Source organism: Clinocottus analis, unplaced genomic scaffold, assembly GCF_023055335.1.
Source record: "Clinocottus analis isolate CAN_PGR_092001 unplaced genomic scaffold, fCliAna1.0.p SCAF_17, whole genome shotgun sequence".
Taxonomy (NCBI): Eukaryota; Metazoa; Chordata; class Actinopteri; order Perciformes; family Cottidae; genus Clinocottus; species Clinocottus analis.
Genome location: NW_027175898.1, coordinates 14,474,715 through 14,495,020, shown reverse-complemented (window position 1 = coordinate 14,495,020; position 20,306 = coordinate 14,474,715). Strand labels below are relative to the sequence as shown.

The window sequence follows — 20,306 nt, the reverse complement described above, 5'->3', positions numbered from 1 at the left end:
GGCCCAACAGCGACTGTATTTCCTAAGGAAATTTGGCACGCCACCCTCAGTTCTCAGCACCCTCTACAGCTTCTATACCAGCTCAATGACAGTATGGTATGGAAACTGCCATGACCGGGACAGGAAGGCACTCCAGCGTGTGCTAAAAACTGCACAGCTCATCTCGGGAGCAGCCTTCCCCCTCCCCTCAGGTCATTTATCTCCTCCAGGGTCACCAGGAGAGCACGACGCATCATCAGGGACAAAACACACCGCCAGCACAGACTCTTCTCGCTCCTGCCACCAGGCAGAGGCTTCATACAGGAGTCCAGAACCACGAGACGGATACACAGCTTCTACCCGCAGGCTGGCGAACAGCTCCCTCAATGAGATTCATTTTTGCGTCAAACTTATTGCCAAAACAGACCGTAACAGGAGTGATAATGAGAGTAACCCTCATGAACTGCAGTTACATTAAAACAAAGTCACAACAGGGTTGTGAGTGGTGTACGATACACAGTGTGACGATGAAAGTTGTCATTTATAGTTTGACTTGTGCAGGTTTTATGACTTAATACAAGAGCGAACTTATAAATCAGAGAGTCCAAAAAGCAGACAATGAACAAAGCAGTGAGAACACAAAAGGTGAGGTTAGGTGTGGTATAGGGAAACGAGGGAAGGTAAAGCTGATCCGGGCAGAGCCGACAACCAAAAAGACACAACTTACGCAAACAGGCATCGAGGCCGAGGTCCTCCTTGTGGCACTGGCGCCTCTGTGGCACCTCTGTGGCAAGTCAGGTGGCAGGGCAGTGGCGAGCAAGCGGGCACTCGTTTAGACACCCGCCAAGAAGCTGCCGAGCTGAGTGGGTGGAGCCACACGTCCTGGGAACACCCGTTGTCGTTACCTCAGCTCACCTGTTGTGAAATTAGTTCTATGACCATCGTATGGACTTCATTTCAGTCACAGGTGAGGTGCGTTTATTTCTTTTGTCAATACAGAAGTGTAGAAAGAGAGAGACTGTGTGTCTTTTTGAATAATTACAATACGTAATACTGCTGTACTATTCTGAATATTATAATATATATAATATATTTTAACACGTGTAGTTATAGTTGAAGTTGTGGAGTAATCGCATTCAGTTGCATCATCATGTTATTGCCTCTTAAATTTAAAAGAGTCCACCATGTGAAGATACTTTTTCATACCTGTGTGTGTGTGTGTGTGTGTGTGTGTGTGTGTGTGTGTGTGTGTGTGTTGCACTCGTGGCCAGATACGACCCGTTACAGGAGCTAGATAGTGGTTAATAGTCAAATAATATAGCATAATATTCCAGTAAATTCATGTTGAAATTGTTGCTTTTGGACTCTGATTAAGCAACAACTCAGGTGTTAGGTTAATTTCACAGCATAAGTTAAATTAGGAAATGAAACATATAAATACATATTATTCACAGTATGTTATCGCAAATGCCAACTACATAAGGGAATAGTTCATGTTTTTTAGTTTGGTTATTAAATATATACGCTGAAAATATTCAAACCAACCTTCCCCCAAAATCAATCCAAACACGTCATCTGCAGTTTAAATGTGTAATTAGTACCTGAATGTGATTTTTCAGCCTGCAATGCAATGTTTCCAGAGTAATTTATATGTGAGAGACGTCCTTGTTGAGTCCATATTGAATCATTCTGGTTTTTAATATGTTTTGGCACTTCCAGATGGAGGACGCCCCTGTTTTATACAATCTCCACATGAATGGAAATAGAGAATACGTTTTGTCCATTTCATGCAATAGTTAATGATACAAACACAAACATTCAGAACTCACGGCACAGCACAGTTTACTTGCTAGTCATTTTATACAAACAGTAGAAAGAGGGTTTTTGTATCTGAAGGAGACAAACTGCATCACATTTGCCAGATAGATGTTGATCCACAGAGATATTAAGACAGCTATCCGTAAAGAAGAATCACAAGAGTCGAATGTTTCAAACATCCTATTAAAAAGCTTTCACTAACCTGTTGGTGTAAAAACAAAACATGAAAAAGTAAACAGAGCTGTTCCACGTACAGTTATAGAAAGATATCTAGGTGACAGGTAAAGTTGAAATAAACAAACAACTTAAAAAAAATAATAATCCAATAATCTGGTGGCATCTAGTGGCGTATTTGGGTCAGCTGACCTACGTCACTCGACCCCGCCCACAAACCATTTAACAGAACATTTGGAAGTCCCAAAAAGAACCACAAATATTTTTTTATTTTCATTTTTTTGTATCTATTTTTGTTTTGTACACGTCACAACCTGAAGACTTGGTAAGTTGACCGGTTGTCCGTCACGTCTTCTGGGGGGGTTTATCGTCACACTCGTCGTCTTCGTCATCCTTTTCCTTGTCATCTAAAAGCATAGACCCCTTCAACATCCTGCAACACCCTTTTAAAAATCACAACCAGAACCCCTTTACTAGTTACATGTAAACTCTGTGGGTTTTTTAATTTTCAAACTTTTTAGGTACCGTCCGACAAAAACAGGGGAAGGGGGGGATGGGAGGAACGGGGCAATAATTCGCCGCGCCCTCCTACTAGAAGATTTCTACATATTTTGAACGTCCACGTTCAAAGTCCCACACCGGGCAGACTGCTGAAGGGCCACGCCGAGTTTACAGGATGGCACAGAAGAACTTCTTCTCCCTGAACGGGTTCTCTGACGCCGGCACCGGCGATAGCAGAGGGTCCTCTTTGGCGTGGGCTTCGCAGTAGGACATTAGGTCTGCTGCTGCTTTTGACACCTGGAATCAAACACACAGTACGGATCAAGTTAAAGGGAGTTCACGTTGCAGAAGACGAGAGGAGGACGCTCATGAAAAGATGGCCGCTTCTGTTAGCGTGGCAATGCGGTTGGCGGGTGTAGTTTTGTAGAAGGAAAACAGATCCTAAATATATATTTGTGTATATATATATATATATATATATATATATATATATATATATATATATATATATATATATATATATATATATATATATATATATATATATTTGTTCATGGGGGGAAATGTATCATTAAAGAAAAGGGTTGTCACTTTCTTTCCTAGAGAAAGCTCAGAACATACACCTCTCATGTCTGTACATTAGATATGTAGCTAGAGCCTTAGCTTAGCATAAAAAAAAACACATTTACTCCCTTAAAACAGCTAACAGTTGTTAGTCAAAAGAGATGTACCGTGTTTATTATTTATTGGTAGGCAGATGTTTTTACATGTTTCCCAATAAGTCAAACTTGTCCTTTGTGTATGGATCTAGAGCTAGAGGAGTGTTAGCCTAGCTTAGCATGATGATTGGAAGAGAGTAACACTACAAACTGTCAACTTTGCCATTTCTGTTTGCAAACACGTGAAAAACACAATAAAATGGAATAAATGAGCTTCAGATTTATTGATAGGTGGCATTTTGTCTTATTATTTTGCAGCATATGCAATTTGCCTGGACGACGGGAAATGGTGTGAAATGCTTGCAATTGACTCAAACCTACAATCATTTGTATTTATTTATTGATGACAGGTGCGTGCTCACCTTTATCCTGTCGATGTTGGCCTCCATCTTCAGCTGCTCCACCAGCTTCCTGGCTTGTGCGATGCTGGCCGTGTTATTGCTCGCCATGGCCGCTGTCGGTCAGGTTTCGTGTGCTCTGCCTACGAAGAGGAGAAAGAGATTCACATAAAAAAAGAAACACACAACATTGTGGGTTGTCCACTGTTTGCCTCTGATGAAGACCAGCGCCATACTATCTAGCAGCCATGCACAGAGGAGTGCTAGCAACAGATAACCCTGCTGATTATCACACGCCTGTGAACACGCACACGCACACAGGAGCATATTATTTATGGTGTCAGTTGCTAGGCAGGAGGAGGGCGAGCAGTGAGGGGGCAGTCCTTTGTCCAGCACCCATATTTAAAATAGATAAAACAGATAATGATAACTGGTTTCAATAGTAGGGGGAAAAAACATGAACTTTGGACTGATAATGCCGGTTTTCTAAAAGGTGAAAGATCTGAGAATTAGAGTATTTAGATTTCTATTTATTTAACATGTATGAAACAATATATATGTGTGTGTTACATCACAGTTAGATATCTTGTTATTATCACTTCCTATTGTCCTGAGTGTTAAATACAGGCCCCTTAAGCCTTCTCATACCGCTCCACACCTCCCTCTGCACCGTGTGACGGACCATAAATCAACAGATTGCAGCGATGCTGTATTTGCATTTCTGTTTCTGGAACGTACCGGGAAACTGTCTGTTCTTCAGCGCTGGAACATCTACTCAAGAACTACATTGATTTGAAAGCTTTAATACAAAATAATCAACTAAAATGTAATGATTTAGCCAGCAGAATATGAAGAAGCTTTGCCGGCTGCAACATTAAAGTGATGTACGCATAAATTATAATCCATTAATATACACATCTTTTTTAAATTAGCCATTTTGAAGAATTACTTTTGATGGTTTAAGTATATTTCAATGCTGATACTTGTTAATAACTGTTTTCATCCTCAGCAACATGAGTTCCTCGTGTTCTGCATGTGTCTGCAGTTCCTTCCCAATCTATTCCGGGTTGTCACCTGTCGGTAGCGGTACACACTTTCAGCCCTGCGTCCTCAGATGCTCCCGTTGTCCTTTATCGGCGCTTTGATTAACTGGATCACGCTGTGGGCGCTCCATACCGCCGGCCTCCTGAGCGTGTGATCAATCTCTCCCTGCGCCGTGCGTCTGCGTGCACTGTGGTGTGACTCAGCGTGGGGTTAAGACTGATCTCAGCGAGGCGCCGGAGCCCAGCATGAATATTGATGGTCCGCGGTGGCACACCTGCTCATCGGGCCGACTGCTGCGTTCACACCTGAACCCCGGTGACCTCGTCGTCAATTAAAACCCACACAGGGGTCACCGCTTACAGTTGTTTCCCGTCATACTTTAATTTATCACTGTTTGACTAGAGTGTCTTTAAACAAATGTGCCAGGGGAAGTGATAACAAATCTGTTCTTTTTCCCCTCGAAAGTAAACGTGATTAATATCTGGAAGATTAGTCATGTCATTGCTTTTTTTAATGAATTGTGCCCTCCATAAAATATCAGTAAATCTCATAAAAATGGCAAGATCACTTGGAGGGGATGTCTTTCAAATCTACGGTATTTACTTAATTCACACATTGTTAGGACTGATTTACTCCAAACTTGTCTGGAAATTCTCAATTTATGAACCTGCAGCAGACCGCAGTATAAACACTGTAAAGTAAATATTCGGTTTTACCGTCACCGCCGCTGAGGGATCCGGGATGTTCTCACCCTGAGGGCTGCTGCACCTTGTAGGGTGTTTAAATTGAACAAAAACCCCATTGTGTTACGTGTCAGTAATTAAAGGAAGTCTGTTCCATGTAGTTTGGTCTAAACGTCACATAACACATGTTTTATATCCTTTTTTTACTGGACATTGACGAAAAATATTTAGAATTTTCATTTACTTTAAATTAACATTCGTGGACCTTTTAAACTGGTAATAATTCATAACTTTTGAGACGTGTACTAAGTAATCTGTTGCTATTTTTGCAGGGAAGCCACGTGTCAACTCCCCTGCAATATTTATCAGAGGAATAATGAATTACTTTTAAAACATTTTAAATGAGAGTTGCGTCCAAATATCTTTGGACGCTTTCCACAGAAACCTCACTTTTGTCGCTCAACAAAATAAAATAAATAAATAGGCCAGAGACTGAGTGCAAAGGTGTGCTCGACAAGTTGAAATGAGTCTTTGGCGTCTGGCGTATCGAGGCCATAATATTGTTTCATCACTCGGGGGAAACGTCAAAACAGGCCAGCGTAAATCACCAGACTATTGATAGTAAGAGATGTCACTCTTTAAGGTTTCTGGGGTGTCTACACAAAAGTAGGGCTGTATTCTTTACACAAAAAATGATCAGACACGGTGACACAATAGCCTAGTTGGAGTGGAATTGACAGACAAAAGAGATGATTGACTAAATAAATACCATAAAAGCAAATGTGTGCAAAGGAAAGAAACATCCGATTTTGATTGTGCTAACCAAACCTGATAGACTCCATTTTAGATGAAAGACTTGCGACAATCTTTTTCTAAACACTCATGTCAAAATACTCCACGGCCATACGAGCCGCTGAGGCCTTTCTTTGCAAAACCAAACTCCCAAAAATCAGGGATTTACGGAAATGTGTCGCATCTAAACGACGCCTACGTTCATTCAGTGTTTAGGGTCACTCATGTTGTCACTTGGCTGTGCAAAATATGTGAAAAAGCGGCAACACAAAAGACGATATATAAGCTATTCAGCGGCGCTGTTACTGTGTCTACAAAGAAAGGTTCCTGCTTATTGTCACTGGAGCGCTCGAAAATGCCACACTGACATTTTCATACATAGAGGGGGGGGGAGGGGTGATGGTGGTGTGGAGGATGTCCATGTACATGTGGATCCAGGAGGAATAGCTGCTTCCCTACGGACAACTAAACCTGTTTATTGAACACTAAAGAAAGGAGATAGTGTCCTGTCTTCTTCTTTTTTAGTGTCTACTCTCCTCTTCTGTATTTCATGAAACCTCTTGCGCTTCCTTCCTTCCTTCCTTCCTTCCTCTCTGTCAGATGCCCAAAATACCACCCTGAGATGCTGCGCATGGTGTTCACATGCTGATAGCGGTGACATCCCAACATGGGCGCTGATAAATAAAACATTCAGACGGACGCGGGCCTTCAACTGCTGTCGACACCTTTCCCGGGAAAGTGGTAACACAGCGCTCGTGTTGTAGTATTAGGGAAACTGGCTGATGTTAACGTGCTGCAGGGCCTTTTCCTCTCGCTCCCTTTCGACTTACCTCGTCTGCGTACTCCTCCGCACTCGGCCGCCTGGTGTCTGTCTGCGGTTCAGTCGGCGCTTCGTGTCCGCCCAGCTCTCTCTGCAAATAGACAGAAAGGAAATGAAGGGAGGTCGGAGAGAAGAATGAGCGGCGCGCAGGCCGACGCGCCGCACGCTGCTATTCCTGCATTCCTGATAAATTACGCCGAGTCTTGCGTCCTCTGATCACCGCGTGTCAGAATGTCACAGCTCGCTCTCACAAAGTCTCGCTGGGAAGAAACACCAACGACAAACTAACGATGGAGACGAGCCAAAGGTCATTGACGGGACAAACAAGGAACAGTTTAACATGTTGGGAGCCTTTTTTTTGGCCAACAGAAGATCTTTTCTTTTCTTATTAAAATACACTTGCCACTTTTATTTTGATATTTGTGTTGTTTACCATATTTCTGTCATTGTTTTTTATTATTTGTATTATTATATTCTATCTATATTTATCGTTATGCACCTTTCAATTAGTCAAATTCCTTGTGTAGTTTGCAAATGAACATTTTTGATTCAGATTCTTAATATGAAGCTAAACAGGCAGTAGCTGCTTAGCTTCGCGTAAAGACAGGAAGAAAGAGGGAAATGCTCGTTTGTCTTTGTCTACATGGAATAAAGGACATCGAGATCAGTTCTGGGCAATAACTTCCTTGAAGGAATCGCGTCATATTTGCAGCTGAAGTCACTTTCTTGCTGAGAGTTAGATGAAAAAGGTCGACAGCACTCTCATACGTCATCCGTTAGCTATGAAGCTACAGCCAGGAGATAGCTAGCTTATCGTATCTTATCTTAGCGTAAAGACTCAGTCATGTGCCGGACTACTTCAGGAAGTCGTCGCTCTCGTCTTCGAAATAGTATTTACATTTTTTCCCCTTTTTAATTTGTGTCAGTGAGCTCATCTTCAGACCTTTGGATCGAGCCAGCTGATTCTTCACACTAAGCTAAGCTAACCAACATGAGTCTTCTCTAGCTTGTATTTTCCCAAAATATATATACAACTATTCCTTTATGTTGAGCTTCTGCAGGTGCTGGCCCATTCACCTCTCCTCCTCTTCCTCACCATCTTCCCCCCTTTTTCCTCTCTTTCTCTGGTCCAAAAGATGAATTTATCTCTGACTCTGCAGCTCAGTTTCAGCTGCTTCTGATAAATGGGCCAATTACGCTGCATGAGCAGATCTGCAGAGGAAGGGAATTCCACCCATCGTAAATCATGGCGGCGAGCGGCGTTAAAGCAACGTTACAGTAAGGCATCCAATGACAAAATACCTCGCCAACAGCAGCCAAAACCCCTGAGACGGAGTGTTTTTTAGCAACGTTGAAACTGTTCTAAAAACAAACAAGAGCAGGAGATCTTACTGTACTGTGCAGCCATTCATCTGCACTCGTACTAGCTGTATGTTCACTTTATTTAGCTGATTGTTTAACTATGAACTGCGCTGCTTCACAAAACAAAAGCTTTTATTATTATTTCCCTACATTTTTTACCTGAAAGATGCCAAAGTTCTTAAATGTGAAATTTCTAAAAAATAAAAACAACAAACAAACGTGGAACTATCTCATGATGTAATTGTTACCATTCTCAATAAATGGTGCACATGACTCAGCACAAAAAATGTATTGAGGCTTAATACCCTGCATTCGATCTTTGGCTGGAAAACGTTGACTTTAGCCAGAGGAACTACAGACAAATTCCTTCATTAATCATGTTGTCAGTGTCTAATATATAATGTTTCACGTGCCAAATGGAAAATGAAAGAAAGCATCTGCTCACATTGTGTCTGGTAATCGCATACTCTCGCCTTGACTTCTTTAAAAGCTTCACCAGGAAGACTTTCTTGGGTCTTACAGACGGTTAACATGTAAAACTCAATACAACCAACGAATCTCCATTATTGACTTTACCTTTCACAGTCACATGACCTGCAACTTGTGACTGTGACAAGATGCGTGTTGTTTGCTCAGAGCATCCTGCTCATCACTCATCATTACATCTGGGAGTTTCCAAAACGATGCAATAATCTTCTGTTTGTGTAGTGAAAGTAAAGGTTCAAGGTTTTGTAATAGTGGAGCGATTCCACAGTTTGTTAAAAGGACCGCATCAGTGTTTGTGTATGTCTGAGCTATTTACTGTAAATCACTTTACGTCATAGAAATGCATTTTGCAGACAATGCTGCAGTGTTTTAAAAAACACGGATGTATGTTGTCTACTAGTTCAGCGCCAAACAACAGACAGGAACTGAAAGAGTACATAAAGCACTTCTATTCATGTGATGACCAGAAACCCAACTTCAAATGACCCTAATGTTGCTCCAGCTTCAACATATTAACTTAATAATATAATAGTATGTTAGTGTTTTGTTTTCAGCTTGTTTCTGCTGCCATCTAGTGGCCAACAATTAACAGGGAGCATAATTTGTAACAATAGCTTGTGTTTAATGAAGCTTCCTTTTGATTCATACAGTTGATCCAATAAGATGAAGCTGTAAAAAGAGCTGTGATATTTAAGAAGTTGTGTACTGAGGCGGCACCAAAGTGTCAAAGCGGTTCATTAAAAGTCCTGACGGCACTCTGACATCTTTCATTGTCTACTTTTGTTTTTCTAACGCTGCAAAAAGGGAAAGAAATCTGACTGTTCTTAAAAAATAAATAAATAGATCCCCCTCACCCCAAATAAGAAATAGCTGAATTTGATTTCCCCGTGAGCTGTTTGTGTCATCATGACTGTTGCAACTTATCTCAACGCTTTGGCAATATTGCTCTCTACTTTTGTGCAAGTACAGCATCTTGAACTGAAAACTGCACTGTCGCGGGGGAAAAAAAAAAGGTGCATTATGGGACGGGACTGCTGATCCATTTCTCTCCTCTCTGTGTTCCAGCCTTCTGCTTCCCGTCCCTCCCTTGGTGGGCGACAGGTGTTCGCTGACGAGACTGAAACGCCCCCAGCGGGCGCCGCCCCGCTGCTAACGCCGGCGAATCAATCTGAGCCCCTGCGCCATCCTTCCCCTGTCATTTGGAGCGGGTTTTTGAACCCCTTCCTCCGGCTTTTCGGGGTCGAGGGGGGGGTCCGTGTTCGTGACGAAACCCTCCACAGATGTGATTATAGCTGGAGCTCGACTCTGGGTGATTAGGCGCCACAGGAAACATCCTGGGGAAGAAAAAATATAATTCCTGGCCTGTCGAGAGCGATGATCTCGACCGCACTCTCACATACGCCGACTCGCAGCCAGCCGGCTTCTCCCTCCCCTCCTTTTGTCCCCCGTTTTCTTTCTGCTGCACCTTATCGTCATTTTTTTTCTCCCCGCATCCATATAGAGATAAATTAAGGATGGCCAGGCCCGGGAGGGTTCTGTCCTCTGTGACGCCCGGGGAGTGAGATCAGAGCGTGGTAATTAAAAGTCTGTCCCTTTGCTCAGTCATCTGGAGTCTGGAGAGCCAGCGATTAGCCGACGAGGGTCTGCAGGGACGCTGGGAGACAGGATGGGACCCCTGCGCAGAGATAACCCAGGCTGAGTTTTGTAGGCCAATAATCCCCACCCCTCCTTAGATACACCGTCGCTCTGCACGTCAAGTTTTCAATGACAACAGTGTCAAATTTACCGCTCAAATATCTTAAACGTTGCCCTCGAGAAAAGGTGTTTTCTTGTACTTTGGGCGAGCTGAACCTTTGAGTAAAGCCGATGCGACTTATCACACAAACCCTCCTGACTCCAGTTTTTGCATCTGTAAAAGCTGATGTGAAACATTTCTGTGCTGAGTCGTTGTTTGTGTGCGTGTTTTACTCCAAAAGCAAATCCGAAGCCTTTGTTTTCTGAAGTATTTAAAAAAAAAAAAGACAAGACAACTCGTGGATGCACGAGCTGTCGCACACGTGCGACGAGAGTTCAGGCTTCACAGAGTGACTGTAAGTCATCGGACAATAAGACACAGGGCGCGATGTCACTGCAGCAAAGGGCACATTCAGCAAGCAAAGGGTCATGAATTGATCGGAGAGGCTGCACAGAATGAGTATAAATAAACAGGAATGGAGTTTACCAGGAAGATGCAAGAGGCCCGGACGTGACGGTAAGATCTTCTTACAGAGGGGCCTTCACAGTGAGGGAAGGAGGAGTAACATAAAACTGACCTCCGAAGTTATTAATGAACACAATCAGCATGGATATTGACAATTGAATGTGATACAGCACGGATCCCTGCCCTTGAATGGGGGAGAAAGGACGCCGCTCCCTCTGCACACAACGATAAAGAGATGGGACTCGGAGAGCCGAGCTGTCGGGCCACGGTCGTCCGGGAGATGACGCCGATGTGACAGCTGAGCGTCACATCGGCGTCACTATTTCCGTGAGAGGCCCGGAGCCGACCTCCAGGCCGTAAATCGCCTGTAACGCGCATTTTACGGAAATATCAGGCCCCAAATAGTGTGTTCAAGAGGTTGACCGTGTTCAGGAGTAACAATCGGAACATATTAAAAGATATTAGAATTAAAACATCATCAAAATCAAGCCTTCTGTACATATTTGCACTTTTAATTGTCGTCGTTTCTGTCGACTGTAAGGGGCAGGTTTTGTAATTTGACCGGTCAGGACCGCAATAAGCCCGTCTCCCAACATGAACACAACCATGAACACAATGTCGAGCTGAATGAATTAGGTGACATGAAATGACAATTCAGGTTTTTCCAACGGATCCCGCCCACAGGAAGAAAAAAAACACACACAGGAAACGCTCTTGTCGTCTTGTGAATTACGCAGGACCGTTCTAAATTTAGCCCGTAACAGTTGCTTATTTCACATTCCCATTGAGCGTTTCTAAGTGTTTTTTCCTGCAGTAGACATTTGACATGAAATGTTTAATTTCTCGGCTGTATAAGCTTCTATCAATTCGCTCGCTAACCTCCGACTCTCCTCCTCCGCCTCTCGGTCAGACCTCCGCCACCCGTGAATATTCGATTAGCCGGGACATCTGTGCCACCCCCAGCATGCCGTGCCCACCCTGCCATCTTAGAGATTGTGGTGATATATATGTGTGTGTGTGTGTGTGTGTGTGTGTGTGTGTTGGGGGTAAATCTAGGTCCCAGAAGGGAGGGGGGGAGGAGTGAAGGCATTGGCCCAGGAAATGATGCCTCCTCTGGGAGTCAAGAAGGCAGCAGGGAAGAAGCTTATTGCTCCAGGGAGCACAAATGTGATCAATTATGTTTATTAAATCAAACGATCAAGGCCCGGCTTGTTTCTCCTTTGTTCGATAGAAGCAGTGACCGAGTGGTTTTCTTTTGCTTTAAACGTTTAAAGACTTGCATTTAAAAAAAACCAAACCCTTTGACATGCGTGTTATGTAACGGCGATGTGGTTAGTGGGGTAGAAACAATGCCCCGACACAGCTGTCACAGGAACAGCGACATGCTTTTGAAGCAGAAATGAGTGTGTGTGAGTGTGGTGGAAAATACCAGTTACCTGCCATGTGATGCTGGTGGATTTTGGCTGAGTGAGAGGGCGGTTTCATACCTTTCAACCCTGGAAATGCTATTTGAAAGCGGCCGTCAAATTTAAAAGGTTACTTCCCCGGACCCCGAGTGTCACAAATGATCATTTTCGCGGGCGCTGAAGTTCGTTAAAGCGCTCCTCTCCGTGCTTCCACTGTGAGGAATCAGCAAGACTTGTGCGTTTGCCTCGAGTGAGGAGGCATAAACAGACTTTTCCTCTGGAATCAATCAGCGTGCCAAGAAAAACAAGGCCAGACTCCTGGGCTGTTAACAATATTACAAACATCCGGGCTGGTTTAGATTCTGCTGAGAGTTTGAATGCGCCGCTCGGACCTTCTTTCCTCAACCGTAGGTTTGGCTCAAAGTCACCAGAGCGATTTCACCCGAGCTGTCAGTCCATTTGTCGCTGATGCTTTCCGGGGGGAAGACTAAAGAGTTGGCTGAAGAGATGCTGACTTGACTGCTGGAAGACTCGACTCCCTGAAGATTTAAGAGTCATTGAGGACATAAAAAAAAAGGTCTTAACTCTCTCCTGAGTGCTGAGAAAACCCGAAGAAGCCACGTAGACTTGTGACTTGCATTTGAGACTCAGGAAGAACAAATAAGGACTTGATTTGGACTTGTACCGTTGTAAGACATCTAAATACTTGACTTGACATTTTAAATCTCATGTTTTGACGTCAGGGACCTGCAGGTTGTCTAATAACCGAAGGACTTGACTCCAAATTAAGTCAAACTGGACCTGTGTGAGACTTAACTTACCTGAGACTCCCAAAAGGCTTAAGTTGACTTAAACACAACATCAACGCCCAAAAAAACTTAGTCTAATGCTAAATAACCCTCAAGAGACTTAAAACTCAAGACTCAAGTCTTAAAATAAGAGGCACTGGCTCAAGTCAGACTTAAGTCACAAAGATGAGAACTTGTGAAAGCAACAACATTCATATCTAACTTGCCATTAAAGGCTTGAAGGTACTGACTTGAGAGTAAGCCGGAAAAGACTTGAGACAGCTGTGGAGACGTCGGACTTTAGCCCAACAAAAACAGAAGACTTGGAGACTCACTCAGACACGACAGCTGAGACTTGAATTATAATTATCTCATGTTTTGCCTTCAACTAGAGACTTTAACTGGTTGCCCGGTACTCGCCCCAAAAGAGTTAAACCCAGCTCAGCGAGGCTTGAGACTCAAATCCAACCAAAGTAACAACAAACTGGCTTCAAGACACACCTTGAACTTGTAAGATTGAACTTGATTCCCTGAAGACGTAACTGACTTGAGAATAAGCTTGATGAGACTTAACCAAGACCTTCCTCAAAATAATTAAAAGCAGTCCTGGAACGAGGACTTTGAACGTCACTTGGACTTGGCAGCTGTTGGACTTGACGTCAAAGGACTGGAGACTTTAGTTGGGGCGAGGACTTCAGGGTTGACTTGTACTTTCCCCGAAGGACTTGAACACAGCTACGTCTAACCTTTTGGTCTGAAGACTCGACTGGAAACTTGTGACTTGATTGGGACTTTCTTTCACGAGAGGCTTGAGTTGCCAAAAGTTGGTTAACTTCGGCTTTCCCCGAGAGATTAAAAAAACAGGTTTGGATGCTTCTATCTATTTGATGAGCTCAAACCCCAAAATCAACAGTGTGAGCAAACAAAGTGTGACGAGTACAAAGGTTTGAGGCGTCAACAACATCCTTCCTAACTCCTGTTACTTCCGCGATGCTTTTAGGAAGCGCAGCCCGGGGGGTTGGATGGACTTTTTTAGGGAGAAGACGGTGACGGCAGAGGAGAGGTCAAAGTGGTTACTGAGGCGAGGAGAAGTCAAAGCGGTCACTGAGGCGTGGACGGCTGCTCCATCCTCCCTCCCTCCCGCTCTACTTTCTGTCTGTTTAACCCGACGATTTCCGAAAACTGACTCTTCAGGTTTTTTCCGCTGCGTCTCGTTGGTCGTGAGCTACAGTACGAGGGCCCCGGGGCGGCGAGTTCTCGGGTGTTTCTGACTCGCCGTGTGCGTTCGCATCAGGCCCGGACGTGCGACGCACACGATTGGACGATGTAATATGAGTTGTGTATGACGATGCCTTCGTGTGACGAGCTAAGAGTGGGAAAAAAAAACCAGCACGTCTGTCTTTGTTTTCTCTGTGGGGTTTTTTTTTTTTCCTTCTGTGAACGCATGCTGCTGTCAGCGACTGTTTCTCTGTATGAGCAACATAAAAACACCAAACCTCCCTTCCTCATCCACCCCCCCTCCTCCTCTTCCTCCTCCTCCTCTTCCTCTCCCGGCCATCTGTCTGATACAACCACTACGCGGAGCTTGTGTGTGTGGTCAACTGCTTTCTCCTCACGGTACGGAGGGAGGAGAGTTGAGGATGGATGGAAAAACCTCACAGGAGGCTTGTGGGATTCCTCTCCGGTTTGCTTTAGCGCCCGCTTTTCCACCCCCACCCCCCTCTTCTTCTTCGTCCATCCTTCTCTGTCTCTTCTTCATTGTGAAACCCACCCCACCCTTCCCCAAAAACAGATACCCCTTAATTCCTCTGGCTCCGAATGATAAAACCTGCCCAATCCTCGTGATTAAGGAAGAGGAAAAGAGGGAAGAAGAAGAAGAAGAAGAAGAGAAGGGAGTCCATTCTCTCATTCCCCCTCACATGAAACGAGGTGCACGATGGGGGGAAATAAAAGCAGCAGCTCACCTGACAGCGCGGAGGTTTTTTTTAGAGATTTTGAGAGGAGGAAGAGGGGATTCCATGATGCAAAGCAGCCAGCGGCATCAATCTTGCCCCTCGAGCGCTGACAAAACGACAGCGTGGATGTGAAGACCCCCCCCGCCCCCACCCACTTCTGGAACACACCCTGTTTTGGATGTGATTAACCCAGATGGCACCACAAGAGGAGCAAATATAAATAATAACATAAATAATAATAATAATACGTATCCCTGTACAGGAAAATGTCAAAATCCTACCTTCTTGGTTGTATGCGTGGTCTCTTTCTGTGACGCCAAACACGTCGAGTCCTGTGGAGTAGTATCCACGCGTCCTCCCCTCGTTCTGTCACACACACACACTCACTCACACACACACACACACACGCACACACAGACACACACACACACACACAATCAGTCAGTCACCGAGGCAGGAGTACATCCACACACACTCCTCTCTCTGTATGCCTCTCTCTCTCTTGCTCTCTGTATGCCTCGCTCTCTCCCTCTCTCTGTATGCCTCTCTCTCTCTCTCTCTCTCTCTCTCTCTCTCTCTTTCTCTCTCCCTCTCTCTGTATGCCTCTCTCTCTCTCTCTCTCTCTCTCTCTCTCTCTCTCTCTCTCTCTCTCTTTCTCTCTCTCTCTCCCTGTATGCCTCTCTCTCTCTCTGCTCCAGCTAAAATACTCCCTGCCTCCCTCCTCGCTGCTCTGAGTCTCCACCCTTCAGCCAAACGCTCAGGCTGCAAGACACTACCCTTCTCCTCCTCCTCCTCCTCCTCCTCCTCTTCTTCCTCCTCCTCCTCCCTCCATCTCTTTTCTGCTATCAGGACACACTCCCTCCGTCTCCCAAAGGTCCACAGGAAAAAGCCTTGACTGTCTCTCTAAACACCTTCGGTAAACAAACGCATACCAGGACAGCAGATAGTCTTCTGGAATAGCTGAATTTCCGTCCTGATAAATATTCATACGGGTCCCAGCTGCTCGTTTTCCCTCCTCGTAACTCACATTTAAGTCGAGTTGAAGGCTACTGTGTTTGTTTCCAGGCATTGCGAGAGAGAGAGAGAGAGAGAGAGAGAGAGAGAGAGACAGAGAGAGAGGGGGGGGGAGAAATTAATTCAACCCTCGATAACAACAACAACCATATACGACACGGCGCCCGGCCAGAGTTCAGGCTTTTAATCTTTAAAGCACTTGTATGTCACAGTGAAACCATCAAAGATTAAAACAAAAGAATGAATGAAATTGTTCTGCATGAACAGGATCCACTAAATAAATGAAGGAGAGTGTGTGTACATGCAGCTGCTGTGTGTGTTTGAGAAGAGGCGTTCTTCCCATGCCTGAAGGTGTGACTGTGTGTTTTGTTTGTGTTGTCTTATGTGTCCTGTTTGTCAGGAAATATCTCAAAAACTATAGAATGGATTGTCAGGAAATTTGGTAGTGACGTGCGCGTTCCCTTCAGGATGACTCGTGAGCGTTTTGGGGACATTCTGACTTTTTAATTTAGCGCAGTAAAGTCGCAATTAAATGTTGTCACAAAACCCCTTTAAACCTAAAGACACTCATTATCCTCAGCTGTATTTGTGTTTTTTTTGTAATTAGCAATTTTCACAGTGCTAATAAACTCAAACCTGCTTTGTAATTAGTCATTGTTACAACGCTAATAAACTTAAAGGGTAAACATGATAAACAATTGCAACCAAAATTCAAAAATCTACACCAGAAGCAGCATTTTCCCCATCGTATATAAATAATGAGGATTGTACTCTATCCGTCGTGTATATTTCTGACCGTATGCATGTATTCACATATTCACATATTCGTGTTTGTAAGAGCGTACTGTACATCTGCTCTCCTGCATGTGCACGTGCACGTGCACGTGCTTCGCCCGCCCGGAGGGTGAACTCCGCTCCCGTCGCTCCTCTTCGACCTACTGCCTGAGCTCAGCGGCACGTTTTTCTGTGAATCGCATTTTCCTCTCGGCTTCATTCAGGAAGAAATGTTGTTCTCCGGAAAAACCCACAGTGCCATCCAAAAGAGAGACGGAGGAAGGAGGAGGAGGAGGAGGAGGAAGATGGAGAATAAGTGAGTCATGGTTCCATGGTCCAGGGGTTTCTCACGCACCCCGACATCTGTCATGACGCACATATGTGCTCACGAATGGAATATTTAACACTAATAATTACACATAGGGAGGTGTCGCAAATATATCTAAATACATTTAAATCATCAATATTTAGGTTGGTAGGCTCCATTTTCCCTTCATGTGACCTTTCGACCTTTCGTCCATCAATATTAATATTTCAACCATTTATCCATGACTTTAACTTATCTGCTCATTTGCTAACTCGCACACGTCTTGGCAGATGTAGAAACACCCTCCTCTCCTCCCCCCTCCCTCCATTCATCACTGGAGTTCAGCTAAATCCAGAGATTTGTAATCTGATTACTATGTTTTATTATTATCGGCTCTGGGGATCATCTCTGGAGCTGGTGGTGTCCGTGCAGCTGTTTTTGGTTAATAGGCTGGTTTATTAAGCGCCGTTAATCCACTTGTGAGGGGACGCGGGCACACGAGGTGACTTTGCAGATGAGGTATGAGGCTACATGGACTTTTTCTGGCGCGATGAATTGAATCAGGGCGGAGCGGGAGTACATGTCTGCTTTTCAGGAACGAGGAGAACCGTCAGTGACGACGTGACCATGTTCAACACGCTTTTCACACACAATGGCGATTTTTTTTTTGGGAGAGGCAGAGGAGGATGAAGGATATTGGCATGATCCAGTAAGAACAGAGTTTGTGTGTGTGTGTGTGTGTGAGTGTGTGTGTGTGTGTGTGCACGAGGGTTGGGTGGGTGGGGGGGTGGTGGGGTTGGATTTCATTTCTGATTTGAGACCATCTGCCGAGCAGAGCCGCCCCGATGCCTCATGGGATTTACGGAGAGGTCAACACTGCTGCTGGAGACACACGGCCACCTAATGCTCTCAAACAATCAGCTCTCACACACACACACACACACACACACACACACACACAAGGAAACCTGTAGAAAGAACACTGGAAGAGGAGGAGTGTAAAAATACAACAAAAAAATGTAAAAGGTGCTGATGATCGGCTTGTTTTGCTAAATGTAAAAAAACAACAAAAAACAACACAATAATGTTGTCGGGACGCCGACATCGACAAGACAACAGAAAGGAAGAGGAGGGTGGAGGAAAGGGGGGAGGAGACGGAGAGAGAGAATGGATTTCCCCCCTCTGTGTTGCCATGGCGACAGTGCAGTGGATGGTGGATGACTGATTTCCTGTACAGCTGTGGAGAGAGAGAGAGAGAGAGAGAGAGAGAGAGAGAGAGAGAGAGAGAGAGAGAGAGAGAGAGAGAGAGAGAGATGCACGTTATCTGTGTTGGAGGAAGGAGGTGGAGCTCAGTGTGGAAGGCGGCCATGTTTTCTCGTCAACTGATCATCATCAGTCTCTCTCTCTTTCTCTCTCTCTCTCTCTCTCTCTCTCTCTCTCTCTCTCTCTCTCTCTCTCTCTCTCTCTCTCTCTCTCTCTCTCCAGGCGTTCCTGTTTTCTGCCTGCATGTTTTCTTGAATGTGTTTCTTGCCTCTTTGTTTATTGAAGTCTTTTTCCTTCATCTGACAACTTGAATTACTTTTCTGATTGAAATTGTAAAAGCAGCTTATTAAATATGAAGCAGTGTTTTACTATTAAACTCAGTATTACTGTATAAAATACATTGAAAAACAAACAACATTAAGCCAAAAATCCAATATTACAATGTAATGATATGACAGGAAGGCGTGTTTCTGCATAATAAATACCTTAGTTAATATTTTCACTTTTATTTTACTGATAATACTGATGTAAGTATCTTACATATCGTACTGTTTTACTATGGTATTTCTATTTTTACATCTCATTCTTCATCCACTAAAGGACAACCTTTATCAAGTTAATAAAGGTTACAGCGTGAAATAAAAGCACATTTACTAATATCCATCTCAGTCTGAGAGACACAATAAGCTCGAGGCCGACACGCTGCCAGAGGAGCTAACGGGATAAATCAAACGCTTCACGTGCTGCTGAGGAGTCAAAGCCGGGGCAATACGCCACCGAGATTTATGAGGTACATTTAGCAGATGAGGAGGAACTTCACGTCACCTTCGGGCTCAAGGCCGGCGAGGAAACGTTCACGCGCTTCATCAGCGATAAGATGTTGTGACAAAGTCTCAACCGTCCAATGTTTTGCTGTTATAATCATAATAATGAAATTAATAAAAGCTCACAAGGGTCAAATGTGCAGGTTACTGTCAAAACTTAGGATTTTAAGTACAACATGTACACAGTATCTGAGTATCTGTATATTTATCTGACACATTTTCAGATTTTTTACCTAATTAAGTTTATTTGAGCAGAAACATAAAATCTAAATTTGGCAGGTGGTAAAAAAAAAAGACAATTGAATGTGTGAACCGCTGATGTCTCTTGTGTGGGACAATACCGCCACCTGCTGGCCAAACTGATACCTGCAGTGCTGCGTCTTACCACCAGAGGGCAGCACAGACAGGAATATTTTAGGGAAGAGGTGCTGTACCATCACTATGATAAATATGAATATCTCTATGTTGGGTCAAACACTTTTATTATTATATTATTTATCATTTTAATAGTAGTTTTGGGAAATGTTTTGTGTGCAACATACAGATAATGACTGTTTGCTATTGGTAAGAAACAACAAATCCTGAGTGAAAAGGCCTCAAATAAACAAGAATAATGTCATTTTTTCTATAAATTCTATTGCTGTAATGCAAATAAAATAAATAAAAGCTAATTAACCACAATTCACTTTAAAAAAAACACAAACCAGCAGAACTTTGGCAAATAAGTGTACCTTTTTATTGAATATTGAGGGCATTAGTACCAAGAAGGCACGGACCAGACTTCATCGTAATAAATCATATGTTTTAACTACAGGGGGAACAAAAGAAATCAGATTTGTTTTCTCCTAAAAGGAGATCCTTTCACAGAAAGGATTATGAACACAGACATACAGACGCTTACTTCAGAGAGTACGACCCTCTAATGAAGTCAGAGAAGGAAGTTATGAAGACTTTTAAGGTCACGGGTTATGACGGTATGGCTATGTACCTCAACACGTACTGTTTTCATATAAGAAACATCATCGTCCATCAAAATATGACTCGAGACATTTTCCATTA

General features: G+C 43.7%; 1 protein-coding gene across 1 annotated transcript; it reads right to left on the bottom strand.

Annotated features, from left to right (window-relative positions):
* Positions 1–1,568: 1,568 nt before the first annotated feature.
* On the bottom strand, positions 1,569–15,654 carry LOC137787602 (guanine nucleotide-binding protein G(I)/G(S)/G(O) subunit gamma-2). The gene is made up of 4 exons (XM_068580221.1): positions 15,347–15,654; positions 6,879–6,959; positions 3,554–3,672; positions 1,569–2,769 (listed from the first exon to the last, which is right to left on the bottom strand). The coding sequence occupies exons 3-4, from the start codon at positions 3,638–3,640 to the stop codon at positions 2,641–2,643; spliced, it is 216 nt and encodes a 71-aa protein (XP_068436322.1). The 5' UTR covers positions 3,641–3,672; positions 6,879–6,959; positions 15,347–15,654; the 3' UTR covers positions 1,569–2,640.
* Between the last annotated feature and the right edge of the window lie 4,652 nt (positions 15,655–20,306).

Coding starts and splice junctions, on each gene's coding strand:
- LOC137787602 (XM_068580221.1), bottom strand. CDS start 3,640: ATGGCGAGCAATAACACGGCCAGCATCGCACAAGCCAGGAAGCTGGTG. Junction 2,770..3,553: donor CCAACATCGACAGGATAAAG/GTGAGCACGCAC, acceptor GTTTGATTCCAG/GTGTCAAAAGCAGCAGCAGA.